The sequence below is a fragment of the Myxine glutinosa genome, chromosome 8 (assembly GCF_964187855.1).
Source record: "Myxine glutinosa chromosome 8, kmMyxGlut1.1, whole genome shotgun sequence".
Taxonomy (NCBI): Eukaryota; Metazoa; Chordata; class Myxini; order Myxiniformes; family Myxinidae; genus Myxine; species Myxine glutinosa.
The window spans coordinates 145,078,430-145,102,638 of record NC_136268.1 but is presented as its reverse complement, the minus strand read 5'-3'; the positions used below and the strand labels follow the sequence as shown (position 1 = coordinate 145,102,638).

Genomic DNA, 24,209 nt, shown 5'->3' with positions numbered 1-24,209 from the left:
TGGATGGATTTGGACGAAACTTGGTGGACCAGTTGTGTGTGTGACGAGGAAGAATCGATTTGAATTTGGTGAAGATCTGAATATGGATTCGGATATGAGAATTATTTAATTTTTTAAGTGATTCTTCACCATTGGCAGATCGGGCCAAAAACGATACAAAGCAGGATATCTCCAAAAGTTATTGATGGATTTAGACGAAACTTGGTGGACCAGTTGTGTGTGTGACGAGGAAGAATCGATTCGAATTTGGTGAAGATCTGAATATGGATTCGGATATGAGAATTATTTAATTTTTAAGTGATTCTTCACCATTGGGAGATGGGGCTAAAATCGATATAAACCAGGAGATCTCAAAAAGTTGTGGACTGATGATTTTAATTAAATGTAATTCTGTATTGTGATTTTCTGGTCTACTCTGGGATACAAAACGTAAACTGTTCACCTGGCGGAGCTTTGCTCTCTACTGTGCTGTTCTAGTTATAAAAGCAGACGGATCAGTTACTTCACAAGGGCATGATAGTGACGGCCTGTGTGGCTCGGCTGTCAGTAATGGATACGAATAAGCTGACGAGGAAGACCATCAACAAAGCCTCTCAGGTCTGGAGTGAATGAAGCGAAGTAAAATGTCCAACATCAATCAGAACCGATGAGAACTACAGCAATGTACGAACATTCATCGCCACATTGAATAATTTGTACGAGGCCACAGATTCTCAAGCCATGGAACTCATGAAACAGTTGAACAACAGATAACATAACATCCCAAGGTGTCAAATAATAATCATAAATCGCCAGTTGTGGTCAACTCCATCATAAGGGACATTGTGGAATTGCTTTTCTTATTCCATTTTATGCTGAATGTAACTGTAGCTACTGGGACCGTTCTGCTACCAATGCGCAATAACAATTATTACACGAGGGGAAAAAGGTAAATAATTAATGTTCATCTCTGGACTGAATATGAAATAAATAAATAAAACAAATTAACATTCAAATAAGTTGGAAAAAAAGTTGAACGGTATATTAAATAAATAAAATAAATTAACATTCAAATAAGTTGGAAAAAAAAGTTGAACGGTATATTAAATAAATAAAATAAATTCCCCTCAAACAGATTGTAACAAAGACATAAAACAAATTAGAAAGCGTCTGAAAATGCAAAGCCTGTCCCCGTCCGCTTTGTATGTAGATATCCTCTTCTTCTTCTTCCGTTTGTTAAACGTGACGAAAACAGTTTTTAAAATACAAAATGAAAATTGACAATATTGTAGGCAGCTTTGACCTTTTGATGTAAAAAAAAGAATCCATTTTAGCTTTTTATTGGTAAATGAATCATGTGACCCAATATGCAAATTTCAGGTCAATCGGATGAAAATTGGCCATTTTATACAATCTTGACCTTTGACCTTTTGATCGAAAAAAAATTGGCTTCCAGCTTTTCATTGGTGAACCAATTCAGTGACCCAATATGCAAATTCTTTAAATTTCAGGTCAATCATGAGAGAGAATGGATAGGGGTGAAGGTTGACGTATGGTGGGAGTGAACAGTCAGAGGTGGATGGGTCAAGCAGAGTCAGGGTTTATGGGGCATGTGGGGGGGTGAGGATTGGGGGAGGGGGGTGCAATTGCTGACCAGGGGGTTAATAAACTTTATATATGTAGATAAATTGTACTTTATATATGTTTATATATGCAGATAAATAAACTAAAACAACTTTGAAAAGTGACTCAAAATAAAACTAGAACGGCACTCAGTAGAGAGCATACCCCCGCCAGGTGAACAGTTTACGTTTTGTATCCCAGACTAGACCAGAACATCACAATACAGAATCACATTTAATCAAAATGATCCATCCACAACTTTTTGAGATATTCTGCTGTATATCATTTTTGGCCCTATCTATCTCCCAATGGTGAAGAAAAAAAAGAACCACCTCCAATGGTGAAGAATCACTTAAAATTTCTAATAGCCGGATCCGAAGATGGATCTTCACCAAAATTGAATCTATTCTTCCTTGTCACAGACACAACCTGGCCACCAAGTTTCGTCCAAATCCATCCATTAACTTTTTGAGATATCCTGCTATATGTTGGTTTTGGCCCAATCTCTCAATGGTGAAGAATTATTTCAAAAGTTAAATAATTCTCATATCCGAATCCATATTCAGATCTTCACCAAAACTGAATCGATTCTTCCTTGTCAGACACCCAACCTCCTGTCCACCAAGTTTCGTCCAAATCCGTCCACAACTTTTTGAGATATCCTGCTATGTATCGTTTTTGGCCCTTTCTCCCAATGGTGAAGAATCACTTTTAAAATTTTAAATAACTCTCATATCTGAATCCATATTCAGATCTTCACCAAAATCGAATCGAATCGTCCTCGTCAGACACCCAACCTGTCCACCAAGTCTCGTCCAAATTCGTCCACAACTTTTTGAGATATCCTGCTATGTATCGTTTTTGGCCCTTTCTCCCAATGGTGAAGAATCACTTTTTAAAAAATAATAACTCTCATATCTGAATGCATATTCAGATCTTCACCAAAATCGAATCGAATCGTCCTCGTCAGACACCCAACCTGTCCACCAAGTTTCGTCCAAATTCGTCCACAACATTTTGAGATATCCTGCTATGTATCGTTTTTGGCCATATCTCGCAATGGTGAAGAATAACTTTAAAAATTCTAGTAGCCGGATCCGAATCCGGATCATCACCAAAATCTAATAATTTCGTCCTTGTGACATACGCTACATCTAACGGACGGACAGACAAACAGACAGGGGTGAAAACATAACCTCCATTCACCTTTGGTGGCGGAGGTAACAAATTGCCCTTGCAGTGTTCATATAATAATACAGGTTCCTTTACAAAGAAATTCAATGCAGAAGTAGGTCATTTGGCATATGAAGCCTGCACAACGGTTGTCAACCTATTGCTGTTTGACCATGCTCTATCCTTTTAAACTGCTGAGTGTCAAGCAAGTCTTTGTTATGACTAGGTTGGGGTCAGATTCGAATTGCTGACCTCCCAGACTCAGAGAGGATGCTCCAACCATTACCTCGCTGTGTCGAATCAAGTTGCCTGTACAGTTTAAAAGATCCAAAATGACGTACTCAATCCTGGAACATGCTTGACAATTTCAAGAGTAATAAATGCAACAATGAGGTTTTTCTTTACGAGTTATAAAGTTGAATCATTCGACTTTTACAAAGAATGAGCGATTTACTGCCTGGATACAGATTTTCAGACTTTATTGATACTTGGAACAAGCTTGTTGACATTCTTGAATGTTACGATGACATTTGTATTGTTGCATTGTTTGCTTTAGAGAGTTGAATCATCGCTGCAATTTTCACAAAAAGATGGAAAACACAAACCTACATGACGTGCACGATGAACAGCCTCACATAACAAACAAACACACACAACCTATTAGGGGGGTGAGTAAAAGCAGCTGGGACTAGGCCAATGTGCATGTTCTCAAACTTAAAGCATGAAGACAATTCGCTTACCTCATATGAAACACCTATCCTAAAAGAAGAAAACAACTGCAGCATCTTCAGCTAAAATTTATTTTCAGCCACACTAGGCCTGGTGTTGGCCTAGCGGTTAGGGTGCTGGCTTGGGATCCCGGTGGATTGCTGAATTAATGCCAGGGGGGGTTGACTCAGCCTGTCATCCTTCCTGTCATGAAAATTGAGCACCAGCCTGCTGGGATGAATGATGTGTACCCCGATTTAGAATAGGTATCCCTGAAGAGGCGACTCGGAAGAAGAGGCGACTAAGGGTTGGCATCAGGAAGGGCATCCGGCCATAAAAAACATTGCCTCAAACAGGGAACCATGATTGTCATGGGGCCCGCAAGGCTAACCCCCGCTCCGGCGGGGAAAAATGGCTATCATTCATTCATTCATTCCACACTAACATATCACCAGGAAGTGCCTCTCACATGGAAGGAAATCACAGTACACAGGTCAGATAAATTGAAAAATCCATCAAAGAGCAATTATTTGGCCTTTGAGGATCATCAGCTTGAAGCTCGTTTTAAATGAGTCTGATCAAAGGTTTTGCTTACGTTGGGTTATCGACAAATTTATGACACAACTTATAATGCAGAGGCACTGTAAATGTGTCAGAGATTGATGGAACACCCTGTACTATTGACTAGTGCATCACATCCAAGGTTTCTTAAGCACGCGAGCAGCACGGATTGGGAATACGTTTTTTTTGTTTTGTTTTTTGTATATAAGATCGAGGCTCGTGAAAGACCGAACATTAATCACACAAAAAGTCAAACCGACACACAAAACACAAAATAAGGGGAGCGGTAGAGAAGATGGGGAGAGAGGGGGAAGGACACAAACACAACATTTGAGAGCAGGGACATCGGGAGAAATGTGGGAAGGAGAGGGCTTGTGGGGAGGTGGGAGAGGTATAAAACATATGAACACTGCAGGGATTTCCAGGGAAAGAAGTTGGAATTTCAAAAAAGTGGATCTGGGGTGAAAGAGCGGGGGTAGAAAATATCAAGGTTTTGGATGGGGGAAGATAAGAGATGGTGGTGAACAGCTGATTTAAAGACCAGGAGGGAGGAGTGGGATTGAAGGGAGTGGGGGAGTTTGTTCCAGAGGCGGGAGAAAAGGGGAATGAAGGAGTGAAGGTGAGCAGAGAGCCTAGATTTTGGCAGTTAACCATAAGAGGGTTCCGGTGAGTTCCGGTGAGAGTGACATATTCCAGACGATTTTCCACACTATCCTGGGATTAAGGTCATGTACCAAGAAGTTCATAATGTTCAGATTCTCTTACACGAACCTCGATTTTGTATTTTAAAAAAAGGAAAAAAAGATTGATTCATGAGTTAAACAGAAATTCGAACTTCCAAACTCTCGACGCTGTGAGCTGTTAATGTAAAGTTGTTAATGTTAATGCTGTTAATGTAAAGTTGTTAATGTTAATGCTGTTAATGTAAAGTTGTTAATGTAAAGTTGTTAATGTTAATGCTGTTAATGTAAAGTTGTTAATGTTAATGCTGTTAATGTAAAGTTGTTAATGTTAATGCTGTTAATGTAAAGTTGTTAATGTTAATGCTGTTAATGTAAAGTTGTTAATGTTAATGCTGTTAATGTAAAGTTGTTAATGTAAAGTTGTTAATGTTAATGCTGTTAATGTAAAGTTGTTAATGTTAATGCTGTTAATGTAAAGTTGTTAATGTTAATGCTGTTAATGTAAAGTTGTTAATGTTAATGCTGTTAATGTAAAGTTGTTAATGGTAATGCTGTTAATGTAAAGTTGTTAATGTTAATGCTGTTAATGTAAAGTTGTTAATGTTAATGCTGTTAATGTAAAGTTGTTAATGTTAATGCTGTTAATGTAAAGTTGTTAATGTTAATGCTGTTAATGTAAAGTTGTTAATGTTAATGCTGTTAATGTAAAGTTGTTAATGTTAATGCTGTTAATGTAAAGTTGTTAATGTTAATGCTGTTAATGTAAAGTTGTTAATGTTAATGCTGTTAATGTAAAGTTGTTAATGTAAAGTTGTTAATGTTAATGCTGTTAATGTAAAGTTGTTAATGTTAATGCTGTTAATGTAAAGTTGTTAATGTTAATGCTGTTAATGTAAAGTTGTTAATGTTAATGCTGTTAATGTAAAGTTGTTAATGTTAATGCTGTTAATGTAAAGTTGTTAATGTAAAGTTGTTAATGTTAATGCTGTTAATGTAAAGTTGTTAATGTTAATGCTGTTAATGTAAAGTTGTTAATGTTAATGCTGTTAATGTAAAGTTGTTAATGTTAATGCTGTTAATGTAAAGTTGTTAATGTTAATGCTGTTAATGTAAAGTTGTTAATGTAAAGTTGTTAATGTTAATGCTGTTAATGTAAAGTTGTTAATGTTAATGCTGTTAATGTAAAGTTGTTAATGTTAATGCTGTTAATGTAAAGTTGTTAATGTTAATGCTGTTAATGTAAAGTTGTTAATGTTAATGCTGTTAATGTAAAGTTGTTAATGTTAATGCTGTTAATGTAAAGTTGTTAATGTTAATGCTGTTAATGTAAAGTTGTTAATGTTAATGCTGTTAATGTAAAGTTGTTAATGGTAATGCTGTTAATGTAAAGTTGTTAATGTTAATGCTGTTAATGTAAAGTTGTTAATGTTAATGCTGTTAATGTAAAGTTGTTAATGTTAATGCTGTTAATGTAAAGTTGTTAATGTTAATGCTGTTAATGTAAAGTTGTTAATGTTAATGCTGTTAATGTAAAGTTGTTAATGGTAATGCTGTTAATGTAAAGTTGTTAATGTTAATGCTGTTAATGTAAAGTTGTTAATGTTAATGCTGTTAATGTAAAGCATTAAGGAATCGAGCGGACTCCAACTTACCTGGTCTTGAGGACACTGAGAAATTGCAGGATCTCCGAGAATTGGATGAGTCGAAGAGCACGAAGAAACCTCAGGCCTGGGTGAGAGGAAAGAAAATCATGATGGAGATGTCAAAGAAGATTCACTTACTTTGCAATAAATACAGGAACATTGAGTGTTCACCTGCACTTTTTGTTCTGGAACATTTGAAAATAAAGTGAAGTTAATGAAGAAGTTAAGTGAAGTTAATAAAAATGAAATAAAGTAAACAGGAAGTGAAGATAATGAAACTCTATTTTTCAAGGTGTTACCCCACCACTATGTGGACATATTTGTCCCATTTGTGTGTTAATGTCTTCATGGCAGAAACAGAAATCTTTAAGATAGGTGTGTAGCTATTGCATCTCGCTTTCAGCTCATCAACTTTGAAACTCGTTGCTCGGCAAATGTTTCTTGAGTGGTCCAAAAAGATGTAAATCACACGATGACAATTCTGGATTAGACAGGACGGTGAAGGATGGAGGGCGGGATCAAGCACTTCACATCTCATCTGCCTTTGACCAAATGAGGCCCTGCTTGGTAGGTGTATATAAACCACCTGGTGCGGGCATTTGCGAAGAACTGTGGAGCTCTATTGGAAGCTACCAGGTGCATTATTTATTTATTTATTTATTTTAACTTACAAATAACTGTTAAACGCAGGTAATATTTCTGGGAGTTTTTATTCATTTTTATTTTTTTAATACAATATCGAGGCTCGTGTAAGAGCTAACATTAATGACCAAAAAAAAATAACGGACACATAAGATGAAATAAAGGGAGCAGGAGACAAGATGGGGGAGAGAGGGAAACACACAAGTACAACATTTGAGAGCAGGGACATCGGGAGATCTGTGGGAGGTAGAGGACTTGGGGGGAGGAGGCACGGGAAGGGGGGGGGGGGAGAGGGAGGGATGGGAGAGGTACAAAAAACACATGGATACTGCTAGGACTTCCAGGGAAGAAGTCGGTATTTCAGAAAAGTGGATCCGAGATGAATTAACGGGGGTAGAAAATATCAAGGTTTTGGATGGGGGAAGATAAGAGATGGTGGTGAACAGCTGTTTTAAAGACCTGGAGGGAGGAGAGGGATTGAAGAGAGTGTGGGAGTTTGTTTCAGAGGCGGGAGAAAAGGGGAATGAAGGAGTGAAGGTGAGCAGAGAGCCTTGATTTTGGCAGTTTAACCATAAGAGGGTTGCTGGCAGATCTTGTGCGACCTGTAGGAATATTTGGGGGACAGAGCACAGACAGGGCTGGGGGAGCAAGGCCGGAGAGGAGTCGGTAGAAGACAGAAAGACCACCAACCTGCCTGCGGTGAGTGAGTGAAAGGCCCACACATTCAGCTTCATCGCGGGAGATTATTGTATCACTCCAGTTACAGCATTTTGATGGATGTGAGCACGTTCATCATCCATTATATACAGACTTGGCATTTAAGATGGAATTTTTTTTCTTTCTTGACTTGGGTTTACTTTCTTAACTCAGTATATCAATCTGGTGAATTTCTTTTACACTTTGGTGATTTATTTGTTAAAAGAATCATGTCACTGATTGTCTGTCACAGCAAAAAGTCAACAACAGGATTATATCACAGGTGGCATGGCAAAATGTACGGACAGGTGCATTTAATGATTGGCTTCACAGTCGGGTATACAAGGGTTGTTGCATCCTGTATTAGTGGAAAACAACTGCTGCACGTCTCCAAAAGTTATTGCCTCTTCCTCTGGAGATGGTCCGTCAACTCGACAATGCTGTTTGTCATGGAGTGGTGGCTTTACGAAATTACGGCATGAAACAGCATGCTATTGCTCGGCAGTATGGCATCACTCAAGGTCAGGTGTCAAAGATCCTGAAACGAAATGCTCAGAGGGGTGTCCCTACTCCAATACCGAGGCCAGGATGTCCCCGCAGACCCACAAGGAGGGATGATCGCCAGCTGCACCGGTTAGTCCGCAATGGCCGTACCAAGTCAGCTAATCGGCTTAGGGCTGAGTGGCAGCAACTGACAAATGTGCCTGTATCCAGAAGGCTAGTCAACCAACGACTGGTTCAAGCAGGCTATCGTGCCAGGCGTCCCCTGAGAAAGCCACGCCTGACCAGACAACACCGCCAGCGCCGATTGCAGTGGGCCAGAGAGCACTGACAATGGCAGCCAGGACACTGGAATCACGTGATCTTCAGTGACAAGTCTAGATTTCTGGTCTGTCGTCAAGATGGTCGGGTCCGAGTGCGCAGACAAGTGCATGAAGCCGACAACAAAGATTGTATAGTGCCAAGAGTCCAAGCTGGAGGTGGTGGGGTGACCGTTTGGGCTGCTTTTCATGCAGGGGGCAAAACTGACCTGGTTGTTCTGAATGGAAACCTGAACCAGTTCAAGTCCAGGGCCATTCTGGAAGAAACATTGCTTCCATTTGCTCGTGCAGCCTTTCGAGGAAACTTTGTCTTCCAAGATGACAATGCACGGCCTCATCATGCTCGCATGATCCAACACTTTCTTGCTGACCGTGGTGTAGAGCATATGGAGTGGCCTGCCATGTCCCCGGATATGAATCCGATAGAGAACTTGTGGGCAGAATTAACGCGTCAAATCGACAACTTGGACCAGCAGCCCACCTCTGTGCGTGAATTGCAGCAGGCTATTGTCACTGCATGGCAAGCGATTCCTGTCCAAACCTTGGCAAATCTCGTGAACAGCATGCCTCAACGTGTACGTGCTCTCCTGAATGCTCGTGGGGGTTACACGAAGTACTGAACTGTAATTTTACTGTCCGTAATCCCAGTCGTAATTTTACTTTTGTTGTTGTTAAAAAAAAATTTGGCCAATGTGCAAAATAAAGAGATACTTCTGGAAAACGTACAGAAGTTTAACACAGTACTGTCCGTGAATTGAGTTCGATATCAGTTTACATCACTTTCAAGGATCAATTTATTTGTTTCAAAATGTCAAATATGGTTTTTGTTTCTTTTAAAGGTCACATTAACAAAATCTAGAATAATTTCAACATAATTCCAATGAACTTTTGGTTCTAAGACATCTTGAAAAGTAAGTTCACCCCCACAAAAAAATATTCCATATTAAATGCCAAGTCTGTAGATTCACATCCCATTTTAAAAACACACACTTGCTTGTGTACGAGAGGCGTCTTTGAACTGTACTGATATTCTCCTGTGAATTTCAGCAGATTTGACACTTTTGTTCCCCAACCAGAAACCTCATTGTACAATGCTGTCCCACAGCTCATGGCACACCGTTTGCCACCTTATTAGGAATATCCACAATGCTTTTGTGCTGCTGTGACGTCACATCAACTCGAGAGTTGCCAGACAAATATAGACAATACCACTCCACAAAGTTTCATAAACGTGTCATTCATTATTTTACACTTGATGAGAGACAAAAAAGTGCAGTCGTATATTGATCGAACCTCACATATGAATTGACCAAACGTATTTGCTTTTTCCATTCATGTTGTTTTGACACTACCTTGTCTAAATGGAACAAATGATAAAGGAGGGCAATAGAAGGAACAAACTGGGCAAATGAGGTTGATTTCCTTGCTCACAATGGTGAATGCTTGTTATCTGGTTCAAAAAGGCCACCATTGGGACACTCGCTGTGTGACTTTCTGGCTGAAGACCTCCTGCGATGAAGCCCGCTGGGTCCCCATTGCCTCAATGTTGAATTATTCACCATTCTCATTATCACTCCAGGGGTGTTTCCGTGGTAGCGGAAGAGTAAAAGCCGATCTTCTTCAACCCGTTCCTTTTACCCACCTTAGTTGTACTCACTAATGTTTGTTGCTGCCCATGCTCAATGTCACAGGTGAACACTTGCTAAATACTCAACAAATGTGTTTTCTTGTTACGTCTTCACATCTTTCCGCACTTTATTTAATTTCACCCGACAAATTAATTATACAACCCAAAACTTTATTGCAAGATCATCGAATAATATTTTAAAAAATTTTTTTTTTATCATGGGCTATGGCAGTAGTCCATATGTAGGGCTGTCACTGGGGAAAAAATGGCCACTCATTCAAATGTGGACAAAATCTTAAAATTGAACAAAGTCAGTGTGGGAAAACTTGGAGATTACATTGAAATCCATGAGCAAGAAGCGAGTCATTGTTGGCCGAGCATGCATAAATCAGAACCTCCTTGGCAGTACCAGAAGAAAACAGCAAAAGCTTAGGGGAATGATAAAGAAGGCCACAGCGCAACTAAGGCCACAGTTGCATTGGTAAAAATTAATATATATGTTAATATATATATTAATAACTAGAAAGAGCAATATGGTACCACTCCCCCCCCCCCGACACTCCCCCGCCCCTCCCCCCCCCCCGCCACAGAAACGATGATCTAATAATACGTCATGGAACGTTTAAGGATCAAGCTGGACCGGTTGTGTTTATCTAGGATACAAATGTTTGAGATGAGCTCAGTTCCTGATACTTGTTAGCAGGACATCCTATATAGGTAAGTACACTCACTTATGAGTTGTCCAGCTTGAGTTTGAAACTTGACCCAGCCATCATCAGCTTGACCCAGCTGACCCACTTGACCCAGACAATCAACTGTCATCCTGGTGTTTCACAGACAGGGCCAGGCATCAATGTTGTGTGCCGTTCTCCAGACAGCGGTATCTTTGGTGTCCCATTTGCCGGCATTAGTTAGTGGACATTAAAGACCCCACGGTGTCATTCGGGAAGAGCCGGTGACCTATCACTGGTATCCTGGCCAAATTCAAAATTATTGCTCTAGCCCTCTCGGGGGGGGGGGGGGGGGGGCAGCATTAGTAGTGGCAGAGCCGCACCCAGCAAACGATAGCACACGTAGCCTTGTGGTGCTTACTAAAGAAAAAGAACAAGAAGAAGAAGAATGTAGCTATGCATTTGAGTTGCTGCCCTGTATTTGAACTCATTTAGTAAGGCGCAGTAAACATAATGTGTCGGATTGCCAGGTGCATTGACTGGTGTTACGAGACAATTAAGCACGAATTGTAACGCACATGGGGGTACGAGCGCACGCACATGGGGGTACGAGTGCACGCACATGGGGGTACGAGCGCATGCACATGGGGGTACGAGTGCATGCACATGGGGGTACGATCGCACGCACATGGGGGTACGAGCGCACGAACATGGGGGTACGAGTGCACGCACATGGGGGTACGAGCGCATGCACATGGGGGTACGAGCGCATGCACATGGGGGTACGAGTGCACGCACATGGGGGTACGAGCGCATGCACATGGGGGTACGAGCGCACGCACAGCTACTGATCAGATGGATATAAAGCATTTAATTTCACAAACAAATGTAACCCGAGCTTCATTCAATTCCTACATAAATCATGCATCACATCGGTCGACGGGATCACCCATTCGAGCTCCTTGGATTTATTTGCACAATTTACGAAAGGAGGATCTTGGCATGCACCACAATGAATTAATGCCCGAATGACTGCAGACATCCGACTTCCTGTTCATCCATGACAAACATTATGTTTAATCATCAGTCTATTCAACTGGAAACCTGACTGGGAATCATTTGCCACACGAGTGACATCCTTTCTGGCCTATCAGCTGTGGCACTAGATCAAATTGTCCTCCTTGTGCCAGCCAATGGCCATGATCAATAAAGCTCCTAATGAATAATCACTGGTTTTGTGGCAGGATGGGAGGGTGCAGGTAAGTGAGAGTACATCATCATCATTGTTCTTTCACCAGAGCTGCGGGCATGAAGCAGTAATTATCTAGCTGTTCTAATTATCTTTGGTTGAGTCGTCATATTGCTACTGCTGGAGCGCCACTGCACCGCTCAATAAATAACCGTTTAAGTAATTATTGATAATAATGAATGTGAAAAAAAATTATATATGTATGTAGAGGCACGTGTAAGTAATGAATGTTTCTGCAGCATTTTGTCATGCAACATTGAATGCAATTTACCGAGCCAGCTGCGAGATAGGTACACGGAGACGAAGACGGGTGGGACGGTGAAAAAGTCAACGATGGAGTTTACTTCGAGCCAAAACCACAGCTTGTCGCTCGCAGCTATGAACTGTGCAGGTAAGGGCAACCAGGATGGATGGAGAGGGATCAAAGAAAGCAAGGGAGTAATTCATTGAAATCAACAATGCTGTAAAGTCTATATAATGCAACGTACAGCGATTGATCCGATCAGCCAATCCCCAGATATTGGGGACAGAAGCTCAAAGCATTCAAGTCCTCAAGTGGAAGGTGGCATTAGGAAAACTGAGAAATTGGTATTTTTCTGATTTAAAAATAAACCTAGTGATGATTTATAGCCCTTCAGGACAACAAGGTAATTACATTATCATTAGTGAGAAAGTGATGTGCTAAAATGTGCTTCTTGCTCATTTATCAGTCGTAAAAACAGATCAATAATTACACAAAGGAGTAAACATTTCATCAATGATAAGAAAATGATACATTTTGTGACTCTTTAATTTGTAGTTATAATAGAGATGAGTTGATGCCGTCGTTTCAGCCAATGGCTGAAGAGTGGGGAATGAGAGCATAATGATGAATTAATCAATGCGTAAAAAAATATTCAGTAATGTATGCATTAACTCTTTGTAGTTACTTACGAGTGCTTCATCAAAATGTCAATTGGTGAGGGAGTGTATAAGGCGGTTTAATAAGGAACTAAAAAGAGGTTAACGAGACATTAACACTGAGTAACCATCTCGCTGTAAGCATAATTAACCAAGGTTTTTGAGACTCACGATTCAAAATAGTTTGTATGAGCACTCGTATTATGTGGTGAATAAGTGGCTTGTAATAATAAAAATAATTAATAATATTTAATATTATATATATATATATATAATATTTTAAATAAATTATCTTACTATAATTCACCAAATATCTGTCTGTCCATTCCCAGGTACCGCAAAAACGGCTGAACCGATCGCAACGAAATTTTGGGTGGGTAACCCTGGGACCCCCTGGAGTAAAATAGGCTATATTGTTTTTCCAATTTTTCCCCAATTTTCCCAATTTTTCCAATTTTCCAGTTTTTACAAACACGATGGAATAATATTTACTGATGTGAACAGTGATGTGGCTTTTATTGAAATTCTACAAATACTGTTTAGATTTTGATGATTTGAGTATGATATGATTTAACGGATGTTTATATAAATCGTTTAAAATAAAAAAAACCCTTCAATTTCTGATATTTTGTCTTTTCATTTGGGCCTCCCAATTGAAACCCCGCCCGTAGGGCGGGTACTGTTGCTAGTAATAATAATTAATATTTAAGGTACCACTTATAATGCATATAATGCTCAGTGGGCAATGCTGAGGCCATGCCAGGTGGCTAATACTAGTTACAGTTGATGCCTTCAGTTTTGATTAGGATATTCCCTTCCACAACCAGTATTATTATGAAGTGGTTTGTGATTTGTTGACCGTTTGATAAAGTTGGTAAATGAGTGTAGTACAGCTGTGACATACCCGTAAACCGAAGTATAAAAGGAAGAACACGTTAAGTCCCATGTCTATTTGCAGTGTGATGTCCTCTTCAAAGACATTGCAATCCTCAATTCGGCTGGCAGGAAGCACAATACAATCACATGATCACACACTGACTTCGCAAGTATCACAATATCACATCCTCGCTCCCAAATCACCCAATTAACAGCTAAAATATGACAAATGGTTACAATGTCATTAAAGCCATCATATATAATTCTGTATTGGTCCCATTATCAATGTCAAACCTCGCACTACAAGGTAAAGAATGGTTTAAATACAATACGCGACTTTCAAAATGACGTACTCCGCCTCAGAATGCTCAGCACTCATGCGCAGAAACCCCTAGAAATGCTGATGTTTAGGACGTCATAAAGTATATTGTCTGTGACAGCTACAGATTGTTACTTACAATGGCTCACCAAGCTTCTGAAACCAGAAGAAAAAGACATAAAATGCCATAGTACCCGCCGTGCATTTAGAAATTTTGCTGTACGGAGTTAAAAGCTGTCAGTCGGCCATCTTTGATCGGATGACAAAACAAAATCTTCTGCATATGTGTACTCATGTATCGTCTTTGTGCCAAATTTGAATAAAATCGGTCCATGCATGTCCGATAAATTGTTGGAGACACGTTTAAGTAGAAAAATGGCTGCCAGTCGGCCATCTTGGATCTGATCTTGTAAAGAAATGACGTGCTTCTGTAAGCCATCATTCTTTATCTGTGTGCCAAGTTTGAACAACATCGGTAAATGTATGTCCGAGAAATGATTGAGAACGTGTTCAACATCGTGGGGGGGGGGGGGGGGGGGTTTACAAACAAAATGGCTGTCAGTCGGCCATCTTTGATCGCATCGCGAAACAACATGATGTGCATATGTATACCGTCATGTGTTGTGTTTTTGCCAAGCATGAACAAAATCGGTCCATACATCTCCGAGATATGGTTGCGCACAGGCGCACGGATGAGACCAAATCCATAAGCCCCCGTTTCGGACTAAGTCCAACGGGGGTAATAATGTGAAAATACTTGGAAAAGTACCTGAGAGAAAGGGCTGTGCCTCCGCACAATGAAAGACTTGGAGAACTTTCTCAGCTCGCCCAACGCGCAGCTGCTCAAATTGCAAACTCCCGACCAGGTAGGTACTGTAGGTCCAAGGCCTTGTACGGCTACACGACCCCCCCCCCCCCCACCCCACCCCACCTCACCTCCTCCCCCGACGGATCACTACCAGTGAATAGACCAGTGAATATTCTAGATTAGCTGCTTCTTAATGATAGGGAGGACATATCTGGGACTTGTGAATATACAGAGAATGATTAAAATGATATTTACTATTAATCATGTTGGGAGGGAGAGGGGAGCGATGGGGACTGGGAATGCCATTAAAATTATATAATTTTTTGTTTGTTTTCAGGGCCACAATAGTAATCGAAGACCTGAGTGGAAGAAGTAATTAAGCCACAATATAACTCTATCCAAAAATGATTACAGACGTGGATTGTTACCATATTGCAGATGAAGTTCCTGGTTCTAACTCACTTTACCCAATAATATGACTTAATTTCAATTACACTCGATTTTTGCATCTATTGCTAAAAGTTGAAATGTTTGACGGTGCATACTGCAGATGTGCATCGTTGATTGTTATCTCCATAATTTGGGTTTCAGAAGGTGGAACAGAGTCCTCCCAGGACTCGAAGTATCCAGCCCCGCTTTGGTGAAGAATTGTGATCCATGGGCTAAGTTATGAAGTTGTGTTGTGTAATGTGTGTTGTGTAGTTGCAGCCTCCAACTGTAGTTTGTTTTTGTTAATGTTCCCGAGGATGGTTTGTAAGATCTTTGTGAGGTTCCTTCTTTATCATTCCCGTTGCTCGAATTTTCACTGGTACAACAAATTTCAGTGTTCTTCAGCTTCCAGGATCTTTTCACTTCATTCTTGAGGTTTTCCTTTTCCTATTTGGTCATTTTCTTGATTTCTGTGTTATTTAGACCAAAATCACTGCGTACTGAAACTTCAATTAGCAATGCCTTATTTTCCTTTTTTATTTGAGTACTATGTCCGTTCGCAGTGCTTAGATTTCAGTATTTCAGTATTTTCAGATTTCAGTAGACGTGATCATCAGGTCATACGTGAGCATTATGTCCTTGTTTTCAATGATTGCTTTTGGTTCATGTTTCCATGAGTTTTGTGGAACTGGGATATTTCAATTTCTGCAGATGTGCCAGTGGATTACTCTACATACCTTGTTGTGCCTTTGGGTGTACAGCTGTTCTGACATGAGTTGTTTACATCCTGATAGGAGGTGATTCGTGCTTTCTGTTTTTACCTTGCAGAACCTACACTTGTCTGATTGACTCAGTCCTGCCATCTTCTTAAACTTAAAGCCATAGTCAGGTTCACTATGTTAACAAATATAATTTCGTTCAAAATTTTGGTAGATTAGCAAAACTATACATTTTTGGAATATTCAGAGCATGAGGAATCCAAAAATTAATGTTTACATTTGCGTAGACACCTTTGCGAAAATGACACTCAGGACAGTGATGAAGATAGTCAGGTTCACTATGTTAACAAATATAATTTCTTTCAAAATTTTGGGATTAGCAAACCTGTACATTTTTGGAATCTTCAGAGCATGGAGAATCTGAAAATCAATGTTGGCATTTGCACAGACACCTGCATGGCCGCCATTTTGGATTTTGAAAATGGCCACCATAAAATACATATTTTGCGCGATCTCGGCTTCTAGTCAACCTAGAGACTTAATTAAATATGCTAATCCTATGTTTTCTGGGTCAAGGAATCCAATAAAGGCCTCAAAATAGTGCTCAGGATTATAGAAAAGCAACAAACAACGGTAATTGAAAACCATTGTCTTTATATTTGTGATATAACTGTATTACATAATACATGATATTGCAAGTCCATTGAAGTTATAGGTTGTTATAGGAAGTTATAGGTAGTATCAGATTGAACTATAAGTCCTATACACAGGATCTACGAGGTCTATACCGTTCAGGAATATGCTTTTACAGATCTTCATCACTGTCCTGAGTGTCATTTTCACAAAGGTGTCTACGCAAATGTCAACATTAATTTTTGGATTCTCATGCTCTGATTATTCCAAAAATGTATAGTTTTGCTAATCTACCAAAATTTTGAACGAAAAAACATAGTGAACCTGACTACCATTCGTGTAGTGCCCTTAGTCTTGGGAATTAATAATGATTCGTTCTACGTCCCAGTTGAGCTGCCCTCTTCTTATACATTCCAGTAATCTTTTTTTTGTCGATCCATAATCTGCCAACTCTTTTTTATATTTCCCTGCTCTTTTGTCTTTCTCTCAGTTGTCACTATATATCTGTTGATGTTTTGTCTTGTATTTTTCTTTTGTCTTTTTTGCAATCCTTTGAGCTGTATTTTTGCTGTTTTGGTTTGGTGCGTGACATTTTCAATTCGCACTTGTTTTTGGAAGTTTTTTGCAAGGTGAGTGAAAGATACCTTTTCTGGTTTGTTGTGTTCATGTTTGTACACAAATTGTATTAAGTAGTCTGTTGAGCTTTCCTGTACTCTGATAATCCTTCAGTCGTCGCTCTGTGCACTTCATTGAGTTCCATCAGGCTGCCACCTCTTTCCTTCCTCAGCAGGTACATTCTGTGTATGTGTGTGTTATGTTTGTGTGGGTTTTTTATTTTGCATAAATATTCACTGCAGCCAGCCACTAATTGTATTAACAGGAGGCAACAGGAAATCAACACTTCTCAATCTGATCCACCGATATTTATCTGATTTTCATTCAAGCCAGAACAATTATTATAGGTAACTGTTTTGAAATTGCCACATTTTTGTCCAAATGCTGAAAATTATGTTTGAAACACAATTCCAATCACAGGTTTCATGCTAGCAACGGTAGGTTAAAAGTACCTAGGTGAGCAAAGCTGAATCAGTGTAAACACACAATCAGTGTGCAAACGGCCTCATTTAGCATTCATACGTCATTTCAAAAGTCGTGTATTATGGAGAAGTTAATGATAAATAAATTTTCATTCTTGCTTTGCCACAACCTTGTAACTGGAATATATACACAAAGAATTAAGTTAAGCACCCCTACACAAAGAATTAAGTTAAGCACCCCCTAATATATATTCTTTGTGTATATGTATACATTGGCATATATTCTAAGGTTGCGAAGATGGTCCCTCCAATATCCAATCTGGATGAATTGGAACGTGCATTACATCGGGAATGGAACAACCTGCCACAGCAACGCATACGACGGCTTACAGGGTCTATGAGACGTAGGGTTGAGTCAGTGATCCGATCACGTGGGTCCTACACACGTTATTGACGCAAAAATCGCTAGAGGTCTTCTCAGAACAATGACTGTACGTTAGAAAACATAAACGTCATCCACACTGTCCGTGATGGACCTATAGCTCCATACTTAAATTGAGGTGAAAATATGCCTAAAATTCCCAAAAAATTTCACCTTAAATTATTCAGAATAAAATATTGAAAACGGCATGATTGTTATGTTTTTATGTGACCATAATATCACTTCTCCAGAAAATATAGCAATATCATGGGTATATTACACTGTTTTGACGACAACAAACTTGTAATGTGCGAGGTTGTAAAAAAACGGGGGGGGTGCTTAACTTAATTCTTTGTGTATATGTAATAGAGAACCGAGAACCGAGAACTATATATACAAACATAAATACATATATACATACATATACACATATATACATGCATGTATACAGTACATATATACATACATGTGTACACATATACAGTAAATATATCCATACATATATACATATATACATATATGTATATATTTATATTATATATATACATATACATGTATAACCGGGCAATGAGCTAACACCACATGGTTGCCAGGAAAGCGCTTGAATGAACGGATAGGGTACATCATCATTTCAAGGTCAGTGGGTACATATATGGATTGTATACGATTCGTAAACCATTTCATACATTTTAAGTGAATTATATATGCATTGAAATGTATTATTCTGCATAATTTGTAAAGAGAACTGAGATGTGCAATAATGAATTCACATCCGCTTTGGCTTTCATCGTCAGGGTAGTAGCTTAATAAACGTAATCCTGTCGGGATAGAGCAGGGAAAAGCTGGCTACGGGTATGGTCAGAAAACACCTGCATCATGTGGTTAGGTCAAAGGTTGCTCAACTCAATATTTTCTTTAACCTGATGTTTTTTCTTTTTACAAAATCATGTTGCAAATTTAACAAAACCACGATGTTTTGGCTGATAATGGCGTAAGCATTCTAATAAGCAATAGCCCTGCACTCTAAGGGTTAACTCTGGTTGAATAAAAGTCAAAGTAATGAAAGAATGAATACATTTAAGCCAATCTCTTCATTTGCTCGTTAAATTAGGACCAGCAATCACATCCTAAGTTCTGGCAAGCGATCCGAAGCACAATGACTACAACACCAACAACAAAAGCAGAGATAGAGACCGACTGCCTTGCAAAAGGAAACAAAGACCAACCAAAGGGTATTAGAATGCACAGCGTGTGGTGCTCGAAAAAACAGCACAAGCTCACATAGAATTCTGTACCAAGGTGCGCAAAGTGACATTTACTTGAAAGGACAAGCACAATGCCGTGCGCATTTCTACTCTTGCTCTTTTGCGACAATTGTCGTCGAGTAGGTAAAAGAATTGCCGCAAAGCAAGGCGTAGGTGAGAGAAGATTACACCGAAGCCCTGCAAAGAGGGGAGAGTCGTGGCAAAGCAAGGTGCGGCCAAGTGAGGGAAGGTGTCACGATGTGACGAGGAATCGCAAGACAAATTGAAGAGTGAATAAGATCTGCACATGGACCAGGATAAGGCCGTTTGATGTCTGTTACTCACCTCTTTGGGCTGGAAGCGGCAAGGGGTAGAGTGAGAATGCAGTGAAGATGTCACAGTGAGAAAAGTCAGCCAGACAGAAGCAATGAGGCTTCTCACCATCAAAACAAACAGACACAGGGCACATAAACAACACGTGACACCCTTGTTACACCCCCCCTGTGCCGACCCCATGTCAAACTTACTCTGAAGAATCGATGAAGTAGATGACCAAAGCTCCAATGCTGAGGAGAAAAACAAAGACAACCTGAAAAACAGACAAAGAACAAGAGGCATAATGGAGCGTAAACGTTTCTCGGAAGTGATCAAGAAAATCGTGATGTTTCCACAAGCACGTCTCATGCCTCAAGAAGGCACCTAGTGGATATCAAGCAGCAGGGAAAATGGGAATGTGCCAACAAATATCTGCAATGTCTCTTGCCATGCAAAAAGGGCACGTGTCAGAACCGTGAATGGTTCCTCCATTTTAAAGCATTGCATGGGTTCGCTCTCAACATGCTCAACAATTACATACCCAAACCAATCAGTGGCCATGTGGGGGCTTCTTCATATATAACCGCCAGGTGCTGTGTGAAAATGCAGTACAAGACCCACCTTTAGAGGCCATTTTCCCTGCAGAGCAGGGGTTGGCCTTGTTTTGGGCACCGTGGTCCCATTTTTAAAACAATGTTTTATGGCCGGATGCCCTTCCTGCCTCCAACCCTGTTAATCACCTCTTGCGACACACAGGGAATTACCAGTGAACTGGTACTCAATTTACTGACCTCGGAAGGATGACAGTCTGAGTCAACCCCCCTGGTGTTAATTCGGCGATCAACCGGGATTCGAACCCAGGATCCTAGGATCCCAAGCCGGCACCCTAACCGCTAAGCCAACACCAGGCTTTGTGAAAATGCAGTATCTTGATCGGTATTGCTCAAAAGTAAATGCTGCGCCCCTTAGTCGAGAAGCTTTGGAATTTTGTGCCACGGTTTCACACGAAATTTCACTTCTTTGAAAGACCTGTTTTATGGAACAACTAGAACGACACTCGGATGACGGTGTACCTCCGCCAGGCTGAACAGTTTATGTTTTGCATCCAACTAATAGGCCGGATCTGCATCCGGACATGAACCAAAATCGAATCAACTTGTTCTTGTCACTTAAACAATTCATCCACCAAGTTTCGTCCAAATCCATCCACAACTGTTTGAGATATCATGCCCTATCTCTCAATGATGAAGAATTGTTTAAAATTCTTTAATATTCAGATCCGGATCTTCCCCAAAATCTAATCAATTCTTCCTTGTCACACACTCAACATGTCCACCAAGTTTCGTCCAGATCTGTCCACAACGTTTTTGAGATATCATGCCCTATCTCTCAATGATGAAGAATTGTTTAAAATTCTTTAATATTCAGATCCGGATCTTCACCAAAATCGAATCAACTTATTCTTGTCACTTAAACAATTCATCCACCAAGTTTCGTCCAAATCCATCCACAACTGTTTGAGATATCATGCCCTATCTCTCAATGATGAAGAATCATTTAAAACTTCATAACATCCAGAACCAGATCTTCCCCAAAATCTAATCAATTCTTCCTTGTCACACACCCAACATGTCCATCAAGTTTCAGCCAAATCCATCCACAACTTTTTGAGATATCATGATCACAGACAGACAGACAAACAAGTAAAGATACATTCAAAGTACACCGCCCCCATGCCAAATAATTAAATATCCCACAGCGCGGCATTGCCGGGGTGCCTCCGGTGCCCGGCAATACCGCAGTGCAGCTCATAGAGGCTGCATTGGGAGGGAGAGGTGTACGCTAATTGATTGATTAATTGTATTATTAAAATCAATAAAAGATTATCACAAAATATTTTCTTAATCAATTGGCTAATAGCATAACTAAACCACTTGTGCTTCATCCGAAGATGTATCTTTTAGAAATTTAATCAAATAAGTCATTAATGAAAAATTAAATAAATAATTGATTAATCAATAAGTAATTCATCGATTAATCAATAAATAATGAATCGATTAAATGAATAATCAATTAATCAAAAATATCCTTGATAGCCACATCACTTGGTCACTGTCATGTCCAAATATTAGCTTCCCAGCTCAAAAGGTGCCTGAGATATTGGCCAAATGAGAAAGAAAATAAATAAATGATTAATAATGAAAATAAATAAATAATAATCATTAAAAAATTAAATTATCAATCAATTCGGTCACAGAACACATAAACCACCACCATTTAATCAGAATCTGTAACTGGGGAAAAAAAATTTTTTTTAGTAATTAATCGAATAATTCAATTATTAATCGATACATTGATTAATTGATTAATCAATAAATCGAAAATATCCTTGATAGCCACATCACCTGGTCACTCATGTCCAAATATTAGCTTCTGAACTTAAAAGGTGCCTGAGATATTGGCCAAATGAGAAAGAAGATAAATAAATGATTAATAATGAAAATAAATAAATAATAATCATAAAAAAATTAAATTATTAACCAATCGGTCAGAGAACACATAAACCACCACCATTTCATCAGAATCTGTAACTTAAAAAAAGAAAAAAATTGTCATTAATCAAATAATTAAATAATTAATCGATTAATTGATTAATTGATTAATTAATAAATCAAAAATAGCCTTTGCAGCCAAATCACCTGGTCATTGGCATGTCCAAATATCAGCTTCCTAACTCAAAAGGTGCCTGAGTTAATGGTCAGAAGAGAAATGAAATTTAATTAATTAAATAAGTACTTAATTAATCGCTAATAATTAAATAACTCATCAATTAATTGATTAATCAAAAAACCAAAAAATACAGTTTTTGACAAAGGACTTGCTCACTATTGTGCCGAAATTTCAGCTTCCTAGCTCAAAGGATGGCTGAGATATCGCCCGGACAAACAAACAAACAAACAAGAAAGAAAGCAAGAAAGCAAGAAAACAAACAACCAGAGTGAAAACTGAGTACTCCCTTTCAGCGGGCGTCACTGCCGAGCCCCCTTCGGTGCCCGGCAATGACGATTTGCAATGCCTGGAGACGGCATAGGAAAGGAGCGGTGCACAACAAGAAAGAAAACAAACAAACAGAGTGAAAACTGAGTACTCCCTTTCAGCGTGCGTCACTGCCGAGCCCCCTTCGGTGCCCAGCAATGACGATTTGCAATGCCTGGAGATGGCATAGGAAAGGAGCGGTGTCCAACAAGAAAGAAAACAAACAAACAGAGTGAAAACTGAGTACTCCCTTTCAGTGTGCGTCACTGCCGAGCCCCCTTCGGTGCCCAGCAATGACGATTTGCAATGCCTGGAGATGGCATAGGAAAGGTGCGGTGTACAACAAACAAACAGAGTGAAAACTGAGTACTCCCTTTCAGTGTGCGTCACTGCCGAGCCCCCTTCGGTGCCCAGCAATGACGATTTGCAATGCCTGGAGATGGCATAGGAAAGGTGCGGTGTACAACAAACAAGCAGAGTGAAAACTGAGTACTCCCTTTCAGCGTGCGTCACTGCCGAGCCCCCTTCGGTGCCCGGCAATGACGTTTTGCAATGCCTGGAGATGGCATAGGAAAGGAGCGGTGTACAACAGGGGCTGAAACTCAACCTCTGTCGACCATTAGCAGTAGACCTAATTATCTTCCAAAGCCGGAGAGCACCTGTCAATCATGCGCAAAGCTATTATAATGTCCCAATGAAGTAATCCAATCTTGGTCTTATTCGTAACCATGCTTTGTGTTATGTTCTCATCACTAAAATTAAGGCTGTACAAAAATAAATAATCCAGCCAAAAGAAAAAGCACATAAGACGAGTAAGCCATGGGGGTCTGTATGTTTAATTTTGCTATTTTAATCTCGATCCAAATAAATATATGAAATAACATGACGAGTCATTTAACAATGCAGCACCTCACGTGAAGTATGTAGATTGCAGTAGATCTAAGAACCACGGCGGACTCACTGACTGACACCAAGCACCCTTAAAGTAGCGTTGCCTATTTCAGGAAAATGTGAGGTCAATTAGGTCACCCAATAAATACCCACATAATTATCCATCATGAATTATGCTTCTTTAAGAACTTCGTGGTTCTCTGCCTCGTCATCTATAATCTTTAGCTTGAAATGTTGAGGATTTAGTGTTGGTACTAGATAATATGAGGCGATCAGAAGTTCCATTTGCAACGCAACATAATGCCTTTGGTCAATGAAGATAACAAATCTAGATATACATTATCTATATGTTGGGTGAGTGATGGTTTCGTTACTGTCAATCGGTTTAAACAAAGTGTGACCACTCCAACTATAGCCAGGTTGGAAGGTGACCAAAGTCACCCGGATGCAAGAGTCAAGCTCGTACTCGTAGTCTGAGGAACGCTGCAAGGCCGGAGAGAAATGC

The 24,209-nt window shown here is 39.7% G+C and overlaps 1 protein-coding gene across 5 annotated transcripts in view; it reads right to left on the bottom strand.

Annotated features, from left to right (window-relative positions):
* LOC137432967 (calcium-activated potassium channel subunit alpha-1-like) overlaps window positions 1-24,209 on the bottom strand; it is a 258,054-nt gene that overhangs the window by 93,173 nt on the left and 140,672 nt on the right. For 4 of the 5 annotated variants that reach the window (XM_068125315.2, XM_068125317.2, XM_068125316.2 and 1 more), the window contains exons 4-7: window positions 19,990-20,051; window positions 13,881-13,974; window positions 12,348-12,459; window positions 6,380-6,455 (exon numbers count right to left, since the gene is read on the bottom strand). In XM_068125315.2, coding sequence (XP_067981416.2) covers window positions 6,380-6,455; window positions 12,348-12,459; window positions 13,881-13,974; window positions 19,990-20,051 — 344 coding nt within the window. Of the gene's footprint in view, window positions 1-6,379; window positions 6,456-12,347; window positions 12,460-13,880; window positions 13,975-19,807; window positions 19,888-19,989; window positions 20,052-24,209 lie in introns of those variants that run through there. The other variant, XM_068125320.2, reaches the window with a different exon arrangement.